This window comes from Lichenostomus cassidix, chromosome 17 (assembly GCF_008360975.1).
Source record: "Lichenostomus cassidix isolate B80296 chromosome 17, HeHo_3.0, whole genome shotgun sequence".
NCBI lineage: Eukaryota > Metazoa > Chordata > Aves > Passeriformes > Meliphagidae > Lichenostomus > Lichenostomus cassidix.
This window is the reverse complement of record NC_139497.1, coordinates 10,041,534-10,057,974: the sequence shown is the minus strand read 5'-3', so window position 1 is coordinate 10,057,974 and position 16,441 is coordinate 10,041,534. Positions and strand designations below refer to the sequence as shown.

Here is a 16,441-nt window from a genome sequence, read left to right as displayed (position 1 = left end):
GTTTCATGCAGCACCCTGATTTTCCTCGTGGGTTGTCCTGGTCCCAGTGTTCCACAGGAACTGGAGCACAGGATTCCAGGGCCCTTTGCTGTGTTAGATGGTAACTGGGACTTTAGTTATCTAAATAGTGGGTGTGTGCAAAGAGCTTTCCTGAATACCAAATGAAAGTTCCCTTCAAGCCTTAAAAGGAGAAAAAAAATTCCCACCGAGAAATTGCTCTGTTGTGTTAATGCCCCTTTCTCAATTCTGACAGTCCCACACCTCCTGCACTCTGCAGGCAGGGTGAAAAAGCAGATTTTTAACTCTGAGCCATCATTGCATCCTCAGGGATGGACCCTGAGGAGCTGTTGGGTTCCAGAAATTATTCTGTGCTCTGCAGTGACAGCTGACACCATATCAGTGCTAAAATTGTGTCTCATTAATGGAATAGTTTTTCAATGGGAATTTTATTCACCTTTTAAGGCTTGAACAGAACTTTTGGCTGGGATTCAGAAAAGCTCTTCACACCCCCACTGTTTAGAGATGGTTTGCATTGACTGTGGAGGAATATCTTAAAGTTCACATGGAGCAATTACTTGATCTGGCTGCACTAATTAGCTTAAATCACTAACTCATTTACCTTGAGTTTTGCTTTGGCTTATGTTTCTTAGTTATTGTCCTAAAGAAGTTCAACTTCAGTGGATTTGGATCGACTGGGACAGCAATGAAACATTGATTGGCAACAAGTCAGTCTTTGTACCAAACTAACTATTTCTCCCAAAGTGAAAGAAACATTCCAGCTCTATGTGTAAGAAAAACAAATTATAGATCTCACCAAACAGCAATTTCTTTTTCTCTATGTGTGTTGTTTTCAGAAAAAAACATTAATACTGTATTTTTCCCCCATGCTCAGTCAGGAGCTGCATTGAAATGAAAATTTGGTTCCAAGTACTGAGCAATGATGTGTTTCACCAGAAAATGAGAGAGAATATTCTGGACATATGCAAACAGTTGTCAAGAAGTGTGATTTCATCTGAAATGTCTGAATTCTGAGTCCTTGCTCTCCAGAGGTATTAAAAGAACAAAACTGAAGCCATCTGCTCTGCTCCCATCCACCCAAAGGGGTCAGGGTGATTTAAAAGCGCTCTGTGCCACCAAGGTCACTTTGTTAGAGGGGGTCTTTTAGGGAGCTGGGATGAGCAGCACCTCCAGCACTGGGATTGGAGAGACCTAGAGCCAGGCAGAACCCCAGAGGCCAGTGTGGGGCTGGAGGGAGCTGGGGAAGGGGCTGGAGCAGCAGGAGGGGCTGAGGGAGCTGGGGGAGCTCAGCCTGGAGCAAAGGAGGCTCAGGGGGACCTTGTGGCTCTGCACAACTCCTGACAGGAGGGGACAGCCGGGGGGGGGTCAGGCTGTGCTCTCAGGGAACAGGGACAGGAGGAGAGGGAACAGCTTTAAATTGTGCCAGGGGAGGTTTGGGTTGGATATTGGAAAATTTCTCCACTGAAAGGGTGATCAGGGCCTGGCACAGGCTGCCCAGGGCAGTGGTCGACTCCCCATCCCTGGAGGGATTTAAAGGTATGTGGATGTGGCACTTGGGGACGTGGGTTAGTGGTGCCCTGGTGGTGCTGGTTGGACTTGATGACTTTAAAGGTCTGTTCCACCCTGAGTGATTCTGTCATTCCGTCTCTGTGTGGGGGCAGGTGAATCCCTCTTAAAGATTCAGTGAGATTCATCCCACCCGAAGCCCCAGATCCTGTCAATCAGGAATTGCAGTGAGAAGCTCCTCCTGCCCCCTCTGATATTCACTGAGTGAAGGAGAAACTTCACTTCTTCCATTATTCCACCTCCCATATGTCAGTGTAAGGATGAGGAATTGCTCTCCTTGGTGCTCATTTCCACATTAAGGAAAAAAAAGTAATGAAGCCAACAGCCTTCCAATCCAGTAGAAGCTGCATTTTCTGACACTGGGTAAATTTAAATGCCAAAATTAATTTCTCTGGAAAGAATGAGCAACACATGATCCTACAATGTTATAACAGAAAATGACTTGAACTTGAGAGGCAGTGATGGCTCTTACTCTCTCATCTAGAACGAAAAGCAGCTCCTTTTTGCTCATTGAACCCGGAGGAGGATCCATTGATGCAGCAGCCACTCAGTTGTTTGAAGGTTCAGAGGCAGCAGAGCAGCCAGGTTTGTTCCTTTAAAACTTATGCAGAACACCTGATTGAAATAAAACTGATTGAAGCAAACTCTCTGCTGTGCCCTTTGCAGCTGTTGTCCTTGTTCAGCACTCTGAAAGCTGGAAAAGTGCCACCATGAGCCTGTGCCACAGGAATCTCTCCCACAAAGCCGGTTTGGGACAAGGTGACCCTTCAGGACAGGGTGACTCTGTGCCAGCGTCAGCCTCGGAGCTGCCTCTTTTAACTGCTTCCTTTCTGCCCTCAGCAGTGCCAGGTGTCCAGGGCTGAATGGACTGCTCTGCTGTGGTGCCACTGCCAGGGGTCAGTCCCCGTGGGCAGTGCCTGAGCAGTGCCACGTCCCCAGGGTGTTCCCTGGGCAGCCAGAGCACTCGGCTGACACAGGTAAGGAGCTCCCTCCCCACTGGGGCACATTGGCACCTCCTATAGCCCAGTTCAGGGGCATCTCCTCCCATTTAGCTCATTCAGGACCGTTTCCCCCCATTGAACTCATTCTGGGACATCTTCCCCCAATTACCCAGGCCCGGGGCAGTGTCCTCACTGCTGCTGGCACAGCTCTGACCTAGAAACACCCCATGCTGCACACCGAGAACACGGCATATGCTCCCCAAACACAGAGCGTGAGCTCCTCGAGTGGAGAACAGATGTTCTGGGTACTTAAAAAGAATCTGCTAATTTGCTGTGACTTACAACCGATGTAATTTAAAAAAAGATTCCCCAAGAACTGCAGCACTCAGTGTCAAGAGGCGTCTCAGCTCATCGATCACCCAAGAGGAAACGCACAGTTATTTTGCTGTTAATCTTCATAAGCACTGTCATAGGCTGACAAATGTGCCATGGACAACCAACAGCTGCTGCCTCCATCAGCTCTCTGGAAATAAGTCTGGGCAAGGGGACAGGAGGGACTTTGACTGTGGCGCTGGGGGGAGCAGGGGCAGCCACAGGCAGGGGCTCCTCCTGGAGAGAGGTGGGAGGCAGCAGCAGGTTTGAAACTGGATGATCCCTGGAGGTCCTTGGGAGATTTGTCTGTGCTTGGCGCTGAGCAAACATTTCTTGTTGCAACATTCAGGGACAAAAATGACCCTTAATCCAAACCCAGAGGCAGTACCTGGCTGCTGACTGCATCCTGACAGAGGAGAGTGGGAGAGAAAGGAATGAAATAATTAGAGGACATAAAGGCACAGGAGATGCAGTTTTGGGAGTGTGCAGAGGAGCTGTGAAAATCTGGGGGATCGATGGGATAGTAATATTAATTTCCTGTTGGTTTTCCAGTGCAAATCACTGCACACTGGTCCATACTGGGGCTGCCTGCTGAGTTGGTGGGAAGCTGCTGTATTTGAGTTGAAAAGCAACTAAAACGTCTCAAAAAGTGACATATTTGAGCAGGCTGCTGGGGTTAAAGGTTTAAAAATATGTTAAAACCAGGAGCAAAAATAAAAAAAATTCTTTATTCCTTACAGTTATCACAGAGTCAAAGCCAAGACTCATTTGGAGTCTCCTCTTCTGCAGCTGCACAAGTGAGCAACACAGACTTCTGTCAGCTTAAAATGAGTTTCCTGAGCTTCATGTTTAAATTATTGCTATGTGCTGGCTGTGAACTGGTCCCAGTGCAGACCATCCTGAGGCCCTTGGGTGCCTGAGCCCTGCTGGGCCTGGGATGCCCCAGCTGCCCTGGGGTCACATTGGTGCTGCTGCAGGACTGCTATAGGGACAGACAGCTCCCACCCGAGTCTGCTCCTGCCAACAGCAAATTGTTCCCAATGCCAGGAAATCCCCGGGAATGTGGCTGACATGGCTCCCCTGGCTTTTCTCCATGGACCAGCAGTGCTGGGAGACCTGAGCTGAGGTACATGAGGCCCAAGCAGTGCCCTGGGGACACACCTGGCTGTGATAATTTGTCTCATTGGCAGCCCAGGATATCACCAACTGTCTGTGACAGCAATGGATCTCCCACATGGGAACAGAGCTGCAAACCCGATGGGAACTGCTCTAGATCCTGCTGTGCTTGCTGCCTGCACATGCTGTCCCTGCCTGCTTTCCCTGGGGAAACCTGAAACCCCCACAGACAGAGCAGCCGTGGGTCACCAGCAGGGCACTGACAGCTCCTCCACTGCTGAGGGACAGCAGGAGCAAGTGCTCAAATCCAGGACCTTTTCCAGGCTGGTGGCTCCCAATCCCATGCCTTGTGCATTTCCCTATGCCTTGGGAATTCTGCATTTTGCTGAGGCTTCTCCTTCCTCCTTCCCCAGTACCCCAGAGCAGGAGCTGGAGCAGATCCCTGCCAGTGCAGCCCCTCTGTGTGTGCAGAGCCCAGAGCTCACTCCAGCAGGTACTTGGCACTGCACACATTTGACTATCACACTGTCAATATTTTACTATTAAATGTCTTTTCAAACTGATCTCATTCACTGTTTGTTCTTCTTCACTGGTTTGTGGGGTATTCTTGCCAGGAGAAGGGATCCTAGAACTGGTCCACGCTCTCCTGCCTCAGGAGCCATGGGGAATCTCCAGTGAGGAGCTCCATGAGGGAGCAGAAGCTTGGAGCAGGAGCATTGCCCAGCTCACCAGCCTGATCCTCTCAGGGACCTGAGAGTTCTGTGTTAATGGCCCTGAGCAGCCTCACCTGGGGCTCTCCCCCACCCCATGAGCCCCATTTCAGCTCAGCTCAGCCCCTGCCCTGAGCGATGCTCTGGGCTCTGAGCACAGCCTAACTGCCCAGCTGAACCTCATGCTGCCCCATGCCCATGGAGCTGTCCAGCTATTGCTGGGCTGTGTCTGTCCTTGGATAGCCTCTCCAAATCCGAGCTCTGAGCTGCAGATTGATTCCCACCTGGAGCTCAGCCCTGCCCCATCTCCATTAAGTTGCCCAGTGATGAGTCCTGGCTGAGCCCTGGGCCTGCCCTGCCCATCCCACTCCCCTCAGCTCCCAGCACCACATTCCTCAGGGAACAGCTGCCCTGGCAGGGATGGGTGATGGAGAAACAGCAAGAGGCTCTTACCAGGACACAGATGTTCCCTGACCACAGGTGGGTCACAGGGCACTGTTCACCCAAATTCAAGAGGTACAGGGCCACCCCAACAGCCCACAGCCACAAACACACACAGAGGTCTTGCCACACACCTGGGCTGCTGCCCTGTGCTTCTCACTCTGGTCCCACATACAGGGTCTCTGGATGAACAAAAATCAGTCCCTCTGAGATGAAACACTGGAATACCTCAAGCAGAGCCTGAGTCAGAGCTACCAATTCCTTTTTAACTAGAGCTGAAGGAGTTTTGCCGTGTTAGGGCAGAAATCAGAGAATCAGGAAACACAGCAGGATTAGCTTAAGCCTCTTCCATTCCCATTAGCAATCTTATTTACCCTTTTAATGGCTCCAGCAAAAGGGACAATTGAGTGCCTGGAGCTGCTGGCATGCCCTGCTCCACTCTTCTGGGCCTCTTGGCTTTACATTACCCACTTTACACATTTAGATTTTCAAACAAATCACAAATCTTATCGGGTAGGATCTGAGGGCACCTGATCTGACTTTTTACTGAAATCTCTTTTACAGCAAACCTCCTGCAAACTCCCTCACAGCCATTCTCACCATTAAATACTGATGGCTATGTTTATTATTTTGGTTTATCTTCATACTTGACCACTAGCCAAGAGTTTATCCAATGGCCAGACCCATTGTCATTCCATGTCTTTGCGTTTTGCTTTTTCCCCAAGTCACACTACAAATTTCCTAATTCTCTAACAAAGCTTTTTTTTTTCCTTGTGTTTTTGGAGGGAGTGGTGCAAGGTTAGAAAACCCCAAAGGACAACAAAACAGGTCCAAGAAAAGGATACATGAAGGGATGTGATGGACAATGTGCCTTGGAATTTCCACCTTAAGGCCCGGCCTCCCCCTCAGAACCCTGGTCGCTGTACTTGCTTCCCCTGGAACAATTCCTGGTGGTCTCTGTTTGTCTGGAGGTGGATCCTGGAGCTCCAGAGTGCATCAGCAAGGCCCTGCACACAGAACTGTCAGTGTCCCCTCCTTAGCACATCCCTGTGTGCCCTGGTGCAGGTCAGGCCTCTGTGCCCGGATTTCTGTGCCCTTTTGGGCTCTCACCATGAACACCTGCCAAGGGCCTTGACCTGAGGAGGAGCTCAGTGCCCACCCAGCACCCCAAAGCCTCTGTTCCCCTGCAGTGAAATCAATCCCAGAGGGATCTGCTGACACAGGTGGAACTTTCTGAGCAGAAGCTGGCACTGGAGTTCAGGCTGCCCAGCACAAACACCCAGCTGAGCTGAACCTGCCTGGTGGGCTGAACACAACACCAAGGGACAGCAGCCTTAAGCCAGGGGCTCGAGTCCTTTTGGCTGCACACAAACATCTCCCAGACACAGGAGTAGTTCATGGCACCGGCAACAGAGTGTGGGACACAGGGTGCTCTGGGAAATGCTTTGGGGAGCTCTGGGTGCCCAAGGGATATGGGATGTGGAGTTCTGCTGCTGAGTTCATTGGCTGTGAACTGCCAGAGGGCAGGTTAGATGGGATATTGGGAAGGAATCATCCCTGTGAGGGTGGGCAGGCCCCAGCACAGAGTGCCCAGAGAAGCTGTGGCTGCCCCTGGATCCCTGGTAGTGTCCAAGGCCAGGCTGGACAGTGAGGTTTTCTCGTTCTGGGGACGCAGGGGAACCCCGAAACCCCACAAAAGAGATTCCCCCCGTGTGCTTACCACGCTGCCGTGGGCAGGGTGGAGCCGGGACCTGTGGGACCCGAGCCTGGGCTGGCTTCTCGAAGACAGGACAATAGGAGCCTCGGCAAATAAAGGAAATGCAGTCTCTCAGCCTTTGGAATCCAGGGTTTATTGGCAGGGATGACGGGGAGGAGAAGGCAGATGTGACCGGGACGGAACGAGGAGACAGGAGGCGGTGGGTTCCAAGGAGCCGAGAGCACCGAGCGGAAGCGAACATCGGGTTAAGAGGGATGGAAAGATGGGAGGGGTTTTGAGAGGATAGCCAACCGGGACGCAGGGGATACAGATTGACAAGAGCTTCAGGGAATGGGGATGCAAGGAGGGAAGATACAGAACTTTTAAAACCAATAATAACACTCCGGGTAAAGAACTTTCTAGCTATTAACTAAATATGGGATAAGAGAAGGCAGATATGCAGTGCCAATCAGACACACTGCTACAGGACAGGGCTTGGAGCAGCCTGGGATAATGGAAGGTGTTCCTGCCCACGGCAGAGAGTGGCACTGGATGAGCTTTAAGGTCCCTTCCTACCCTAACCATTCCACAGTTCTGTAGGATTAGTCAGACACCACTGTTGGGACCAAGGTCGCTTCCATGGACTTCCCTCCTCACAACAGCACATCAGCACTGGGGATGTACCTGCCACAAGCTCAAAATACAGAAAACCCCAGACACTTTTTTTCCTAAAGGTTGTTTTATTGTAAAACCATAAATACAACACTGACATGAAAATCCTCAAGCAACGGATGCTTTCTTACAGTTACAGTTTGTCTTCTGCCTTGGCATCAATTCTGAAAAGAATGTTGCAGAAACATGTCTCTAAGGTATTTCCAAATAACCGAGCTCTGGCCTGAAGCGCTCGGCCCCTTTGGAAGCTAAGTGGAACTATTCCTCCTCTCTTGTGGAATATTTCCATTCAGACAGCAACAGACTTGTAAAAACAGCAACATTTAAACACCTTGATTTTTTTTCTTTAATAATCCTTTTCATTTGACGTCAGTCTAAGTTTCAAACAGCACTGAATTTATTTAGCTGAAAAGAAAAACCAAAACAAAAATGAAACAAAATCCTAAAAAGGAAAAAAAACCTCAAAACTTGAGTTGGCCTCAAGCGTTCGCATATCACAATGAAAATCAGCAACTCAATCCCGTGCAATATTGCTCTCTAGTGAGTCATTTGATCCACACCAACAATACATGAGACTTCAAACAGGTTTTGTTTTGTTTATTAACACAGCAAGTGTGACATTAGATAACCTTTTAAATACAGTACATGGTACAGCGCGGGGCCAGCTGCCCGCACGTTTCCCGTTATGAAGACAAAGCCAGCGGTGGCGGTTTATAAAAATATTGTGTTGCTACAAAAGTATAAATTAATGCTACCGGTATTAAGAAATATTAAACACATAAAACTTATAAGGATTAAGAAAAATATTCATTAATACCTGTAGAAAACTCTGGCCTAAAAAAGATATTTTTTGTATATTTTTTGTATATTTTTTTTGTATTTTTTTAGATGACATGGTTGCACTCGCAGCGCGGGTGCTCTGTGGTATTGCCTAGAACATCTGCATCTACAGAAAGGAAGGAAATGCACACGAGTTACTGAGGGCAGGGAGGGCCAGGAGGGACAGGAGAACATTAAATCCTTTGCTTGGTGAAACAAGATTCAGCTCCCAGGAGGAGGTTTGGGAAATGGAACGTATGAGTGAGGAACAGCTTCTCTTTTCAGCCTGGCTGCAAACAAGGATCTCCTGATGTTTGGATGTCACCATGACACTGTCTGGCTACAGCGTGGACCACAATCCTCACGGCCTGGGCAGAGTGTTCCCCCCGACTGACAGCCTGGGCTGTCACCTGTCACCACTGTGCAGCTCATCCACTACCAGCTTTCCTTTAGAGAATTAAAAAAAAGGAGTATTAAAGTACCAATTGTTTCAAGGGACCATGGAAAACAGCTCCTGTGGCTCCTTCCAGAACACACGTCTCCTTCCTTGAGTGGAAAGGTCCTTCTCCATAGCAATGGGAAAAGTAATCGCTCCTCCCACCCCCCAGCCCACTGGAAAAAACATTCCCAGCCTATCCACGATCACTGCAGAGACCACCGCAAGAACCCCCAGAGGTGAGAACAAGGATTCAAGGCCAACGAGGCTGGAAGTGTCTTTTTAAGGAACTTTGGTTGTAAAAAGCAAGGTTTGGACGTATCTGTGCTCATCAACTCTACCCTACAATATTCCCATCATTAAGGCTGAGCTGCTCACCCAGGTCCCACTGTCAGGGATGCTACAGAAAATCCTGCCAGTCATCGTTCCTTGTTTCAGGAGCTAAAAATTCCAGCTCGGCTGCCTACTGATGAGGAAGCCCTCAGGGTCAGTGGATACACTGTCGTCTGTGTGAGCAAAACTCTCACAAAGTTACAAACAAAGGACTCTAGCAGGAATAAAAACTCAACTAAGCAGCCAAACTAAACCCAATATTAAACAGAAATCCCACAAACATTCAATAGATGAAATTAAATTTCAGGGCAACCCACTGTCATTGGTTCACCATTTCTGGCCTAGCTAAGCAGACTGTCCCCAGGCCTGTCCCACATGGAGCTCTGCTGGCTTTGCTCAGGGGAAATTCCAGAAGCCCCAGGGAGGTGATGGAGCTGGGGCACAAGGACAGGTCCCACAAATGGGAAAAGGGAGTTCTTATTGCTACAGAGCAACAGCTTCAGATCTGACACAGAGCTCAGCCATGGGTCTGGGCATTCCCAAGGGATCCCAAGATCACGGTGTAGCGCAGAAAAAGCTCAGCAGAAGCAGCAAAACACTGAATCCTCTCCCCCACTCCAGTTCCCCACCTCAGCAGTGTAAGGCCTGACAGGACATTTGCTCCTCGACTGGTGGTTTCCTCTCTGTCACCTCCCTCCTTGATGGAAGCTGGCTGATGGATTTACTGAGAGCTGGGAAGGGCTTGGTGCTGGGGGAGAGTGGGAGGATGGGGAGGAAAAGGCTCTGGAAACCCTCCTGGAGGGTTCTGGGCAGGAATCTGACACTTCCCACCCCTACACCCAGTTCCTTTTCTCTTGGCAAGGTCCAGCCTCGTGTCTCATGGAGAGAGTTCCTCTCTGCAGCCTTGTCTTCAATAACAGGGTTCAGAACACATTCACAGATTCCTCCCAGAGGAACAGAGTTCTCCTCCCTGAATAGGTTTCCCAGAATCTGCCTTTAATATATTTTTTATTTTCATCCCATTACTCCTAATTATTCCATAGGGAACAACTTGTCCCTTCCTGTGTGAACACACACAGGACCTCCTGCCTCTCCCTCAGCCAAGAGGTGCAAACAGAGATCCAAGCCCTTCCTCAGCACAACACAGCACTCCCAGCCTTGGAACACCTTCCTGGCTGCTCTTTTAATGTCTTTCGATTTATCAGGAACATGGTGCTGTCTAGAAATGCCCAGGTCACTGTGGGAGCAGCAGGAGGTTCCAGTCCCCTGTCCTGTGCTCACCATGTCCAGAGTGGAACTCATCCCTCTGAGCAGACTCAGCCACCAACACAAATATTTTTGGTAATTCCTTCGCATGCTAAACCTTCTGGGTTATTGCAGACAGTTGGAGAAAAGCCACCCAACCCACCTGAGCCATCTCACTGAACACTCCAACGCCACCATTTAGAGCTCAAGCCATTTCAAGAAGTGTGTCCCCTCTATTTTCAGTCATTCCCAAGCTTTGAGAGCATCTGCTGCAAATTCATTTGCAAAATTCACAAAAGGGTCATGACTCCCTGAGCTGCTGCTGGACACATTCTCTGCCCAGCAAGCACAGATAAACCAGTGCAGGTGGTTTGTGTGGATGATAAAACCAGTTCAGCTCAAAGTTAAACTGCTTTAACCAGCAACGATTGAACAACTGAGTTAGACAAGACCTGAGCCCACAGCCAGCTTTCACAGAAAGTTTTGCAGATTGCACCAGTTCAAATCCACCCAAAGCAGTTTCCTTAGCACAGGCAAGAGAGCTCAGACAGAAAGGGAAGTTCACCTCCATGTCAACTCAACCTGGGTGCAAGATACCAAGTCCATCCTGCAAGGCAGAATACAACCACTGCCTACTGCCAGAGGTGTGGGGAGGAGAGACACAGGACACAAATCCTTCCTGATGAAGGCACCCACACAGCAGCAGCCTCCTGAAGAGCTCTGCCTCTATCCCACTCAGTTTTCCAGTAATGAGGATATTCAGACAGGCCCTTCCCTCTCATGGTTCATCTGCTGATATTTGTTCCCCAGCTGAAGGTCAGAACACTCCCAAAAGCAAACTGTGAAGTCAGAAAGAGAAGTCTGCAAGGTCAGGTACTGTCAGCAGCAGGAACAGGGGAATGCCTGGAGGCCACACACCATTTCTATATCCTGACACATTTCACAAGGGAGATTAAAGGAAACTAACCAGGAGAAGGGGAATTCCCAACATGACCTACCAGAGGATGATCCCAATTCTGAGGACTTCTCCTCCCAGCTCGAATGGAGCAGAACCTCATGACAGCCCTGGCCAAACTCAGAGCCTCTCCTGTGCAGCCTCCCAGCCCAGGACCAGCAGTGGTCCCTACAACACCCCTGCTGCTCCACACCTCCCAAGTACCACAGAGCAGGAACAGAGCACATTGGCTTGGGGCAATCTGGCAAATAAGAGCTTCCAAAATTCAGACCTTGGTAAAGTATTTTAGAATGTGAATTCAAGCCTTGAAGAGGGAAGGGGGAAAAGGAGCAAAAGCTTGGCATTTAAGGTACATACATGTGCTACGGATGTGCTTCTCTGCTTTTACTGAAGCCTAAGTGACCCAGAGAGAGCCTGGAGCAGACCCAGTATGAGTAGCTCCTCTGAGCTGAACACCCTGCAACTATGTTCAAGAGTCAGCAAAAGCTGCACCTTCTTCCACTGAGTCTCTGGAGAAGGGGCTGCCCAAGCAGCTCCTCTTCTCACCCACTTCTGAGAATGCTCCATTTTAGGCCTTTATGTTATCTCTTGCTTTCTACCTGTTGAGTCTTTGGGAGAATCTCATCTACCCAACATCACTGTCTGACATCCATTATTAGTGCAACTACAACCAAAGCTGCCTTGGAGGGCAGTTTTTGGGATGGGGAGAGGGTCAGCCCATCCCTCTCTTTGGTCAGCACCACAAGAAAACCCAGGTATGGTGCCAAACCCACAGTGTGAGAAGAGAAAGGGGAGCTGGGACGGGAGGTAGGGGTGGCTGTGGCTTTCCTGCCTGCATGCCCTCTGTCTGCACCACAGTCCTGCTTACTGCTGGGCACAAATTCCTGCCGTTTACCCCACTGTCAATTCCAGGGATTTACAGCTGTGCTAACTCTGCCTTGCCCACTCCCCACCCTCAATGCTTCACACACTGACAACACAACAAATTGGCAAATGCTACAAAAGTCATCCCTTAGCAAAGCAGTGTTGGGGCTTGGAGCTGTCTTTCCAAAGGAATGCAAGGGCTTTGCATGTTCCCCTGAGCATCAAAGAGCTCTCAGGTCTCAGGTGAACCACACAAAAAGGTGTAATGTGCCATTAAGAGAAGAAACTGCCAATCCTCATCCCTGTGACATCAGCTGAGCTGTGGTACACTCTGTGCCCAAAGCTAATCCTGCTTGGGAGACATTCACCAGCCAAGATTTCCTGCTCTTGAGTACCAGTGGGCCCAGCATACATCTCACTCACTCAGGTTTCTGTTCAAGACCTCATTTTTGCCTGTCACAGGTTTCTCCTGCCCTGCAAACAGCTGTGCTACCACAGGTCCAGCTGGTGGATGGGCCAGCAGGGTTTGAACAAGAGGAAACAAAACCAGCAAGAAGGAAAGCTGGCCCTACAACCAACCCCTCCACTGCCACTGCCAAGGAAATCAGGTGCCCAAGAGCCTCTGCCTTGGCAGCTCCTGTTCATGTGGCAGGCTGTGTGCTTTAGGCAAAAACTTTACATTTTAGGAGACAATGGTTTTGGCCTGATGGCAGTAACAGTGCTGAGAGGTCAACCCCAATACCAGCCTCAAGGCAACTGAAGGCTGAAGGGGCTGGAGAGGACAAGACAGCTGGTGCCGAGGTCTGTCCTCATGACCCAGGCGTGGGGAAGGGTCCAGCGTGCAAACTGTGCCCCTGAGTCCTGTGGCAGTGCAGGTGTCAGGGAGTGCCCGTGAGGTTCAAAGCATCTGCACACAAAGCCTGAGAGATTGGGTTTACTATTTCTCATGTATTGAATCTTGCAACTTCTCTTACAGCAGAGCTGGGCAGGTGGGATCCTGGTTTAATATCTGGACAACAGCAGCACTTCAAAGAGGGTTCCCAGTCTCCCCCTGCAGTGTCAGCCAGCAGCAAAACCCCCGTGCTGCTGAAGGGCTCCAGCCTGCTCTGAGCAGTGCCAGTCCCTCCTCCAACCCTCCCACGCCACCAGGACCACAGCTCCTGAGCTCCTGGAAACAGGAGAGATTGCTGAAAAAACAAGAATTTGCTTCAATTTTCCTCTGGGATACAAGTCCCAGTGGTGAAAAATGCAGTTTGGCACCAGAGGTTGGGAATTGTCCAAGAGGCACCAAAGCTGACAGACCCTGTCCAGCAGCCCGGGAGCTGTGCCTGCAGGAGCTCTGGCCTTGGGGACAGCAGAGTGACTGAGATGGTTTGGGGCTATGGGGATCTCTAATTGCATTTGGGGTAAGCCAGTTACGTGTGAATGTTTCAGGGCCCGTGGCCTCCCTGGCCAGAACAGGTCAGCAACAGAACAAGTAGTGTAATGCACTGTAGGTATCAAGAAGACATTCGTGCCACTAGAGGAAACCATTCCAAAAAAAAAAGGGAAGATATTCTTTGCACTCAATCAGGAGCACTTACATTCAGAAGGATCTTTGAGCCCATGCACTTCTCCAAGCTTCCTTCCAACGCCAGTTTGACAAAACTGGTGAGCTTTGTTCCCCTGAAAAATCATACACCTTGGTTTGTCCTTGGCCTTGGGAAGGGTGGTTTGTGTGTCACTGAAACACTTTCTAACAAAAAACTTTAGGTACAAGGGTTCTCTGGCAGACCTGGCAAGCTCACTGGTGGCCCACAGCCACCAGTGCTGTCACCATTTGCTTTTCCTGGTTTCCAGGCTTTGCCACATAAACGACTGCTGTGGTTCCCATAAGAATATTATTTAATTGCAAATGGGCTACTCTAGAACAAGTTTGAGAACACCTGACGTACAAAATTCACAGAAAAGCTAATTAACACTGGGAGTTCAGAAAAGTTCTGCTGTAAAAAAATATAAAGCCAAGAAATGTAACAACTACCAACATTTCTGCCATGAACCATTCCTCTCTGTTTGAAATCAGACTTATAATCACTGGCTACCATGTTAAACTCAAAACTAGTTTTGAGAGATACAGGAGTAACTTTTGGCTTTTGGAAGAAAAAGATATGGAAAGGTTAAAAATAAAGTTAAAAATCAAAAACCTTAAAGCCTCCCTTCCTGATTTCTAAAGATACCAGTGTTGATGGAACACAGCTGCCCTGATTCATGCACTGTGCCAAGAAGGCTGCAGCCAAGTGCCCTCAAGGTGTACAGTTATTCAAAGGAGCAAAGTCCAGTGCAGAACTGGTCTGGTCAATGGAGTCTGATTATCCATGGCAAGATGGCCCAGGGGGACAAGAGGAAAGGTGGGGTGGAGGAGAAACAAAAGAAACTTCAAGTCACTTTAGATCTCAGCTGCCTGAAGACTTTAGAACATCAGCCTCCCATTCGTCTGCCCACTTGAAAACATTAGAAAGTCTGTCAAGTCCACACACTATCTATGGAAAGGAGCACCTTCCTGGCAGAGGGCTGTCTCTCTCCCGTGCTCAGCTTTCCTTTCAAACTTAATTTTATATATATTTATATTTTTATATATATATAAAAAAGCACTTGGTTTCCAGGGGCATTCATAATGAGGTCCACAGTGTTTAGAACTTAAAATTCTTTTTCTTTGTTTGGAACAGTGTTTTAAAGTTTTGTTTTAATTAAAAGACAGTCTTAAAGCATGTTGGACTTCAAAAACATGAGTTTGTTCATGTCTTCTGGACTGAGTAGCCGCCTCCTTTTGATCAAGAGCGCCTGCTCACACATATTTACACATTCGCTCCTCGCACCCACAGCAGGCACTGCTAAGAGCCAAAAGGCCAGCTTGGCTAGTTTTGTATGCTTTTGGGTAACACACGACCAGTACTGAAAAAGGTCAGGGGTGGCCTGGAAGAGAGGTTCTTGCAAATAATCATAGACTTCACTTTTCCCGAACCAATCTTCTTCCTGAGCTGCTGTGGCTTCCCCTGCTGCACGAGGCTTCTTGGTTGAAGGTTCAAATTCTGTTTCTTCTGCCCAGGACTCTTTCACCTCATTGATCAGCTCACAGACCTTGCCAATGATCTCTTCGTGCTGGTAGGGTGGGACAGGCCGCAGCTTCTGCTGAGGGTCCAAGATCATAGCTACCTTGTGTGCCGAGTGAACTTTGAAGTTCTCCTTCAGCGCCTCCAAGAAGAGGTGACAGAGTTTGCTGACCACGCCCGCATCGTTGGCTTTGGAAGTGAACAGCTTCTCCAGTTTGACGTAGGTGGGCAGCACCAGCTGCAGCGTGGGCCGGCTCTCGTTGCTCAGCTCAATCACGGCCTGTTTCACTGGCGCCAGGATGGCTGCCAGGTTGCTGAGCAGGTGTTTGTTCAGGTTTTGGATGAGGTTCATCTTCTTGGCCCTGCTGTAGAACTCGCAGATCTGCTCGTAGCGCTCGTGGACGAGCAGCAGGGAGTCGGTGACCGAGTTCCAGCAGGGTGGCGGAGAGGTCTCTTCCAGGGAGCCAAAGGTCTCCTTTGAGAGGCCCGTGGATCCCGCCAGGTCTTCGCACACATTCAGGAGCTCGATCACCTCGTGCATGTTGCGAGCCTGTAGCGTTCTCTTGTTGAGCACGCTCTGCACCACCGAGTTCAAGGCACAGGCCGAGCAGCGCAGGCACATGCCCGCCTTGGAGAACGCCGAGGAGTTGACCTTGCAGTCCGTCACGTACACCGTCCTGATCTCCGACATCACAAACTCTGACAGCACGTTCTGCACCCAGTGGTGGATAAAATCACCATTGTCTCGCATGTCTACACCCTTAATGCCCAGGACGTAGCTCTTGATGTGGTTGCCTTCCACCTGGTAAGCGGTGAGGATGTAGCAGGAGTCAGGGCCGACGCTCTGCGAGTGGCACGTGACCCCAATGCCGAGGCAGGCGTTGCTGCCCAGGGCGCAGGTGACTTTCACCTTCACCTGGTTGTACATGCGAGGCAGGTGCTTCAGAGCCAGGGTGTTGAAATTGCCCAGGATCTCGGTGACAGAAAAGGCACCATAGCGAGCCCCACTATCCACCAGCGTCTGCGCCAGCTTGATGAACTCCTTGCCGCTGAGCACGCTGAGGGCGCCCAGGTCGGTGCACATCACCCTCAGCAGCCTCTCGGCGATGTTCTGCCGCTCCTTCTCCGGGATCGCGCTGTTCCCCACCGAGCCGCTCGCTGACGCTGC

General features: G+C 49.8%; 1 protein-coding gene across 16 annotated transcripts in view; it reads right to left on the bottom strand.

The window, feature by feature from the left end:
* Positions 1-7,580: 7,580 nt before the first annotated feature.
* ZNF618 (zinc finger protein 618) overlaps positions 7,581-16,441 on the bottom strand; it is a 160,431-nt gene continuing 151,570 nt past the window's right edge. For all 16 annotated transcript variants that reach the window (XM_085076468.1, XM_085076474.1, XM_085076472.1 and 13 more), the window contains one exon: positions 7,581-16,437. In XM_085076468.1, the coding sequence (XP_084932594.1) occupies positions 14,924-16,437 (1,514 nt within the window). In that variant the 3' untranslated portion in view covers positions 7,581-14,923. The remainder of the gene's footprint in view (positions 16,438-16,441) is intronic.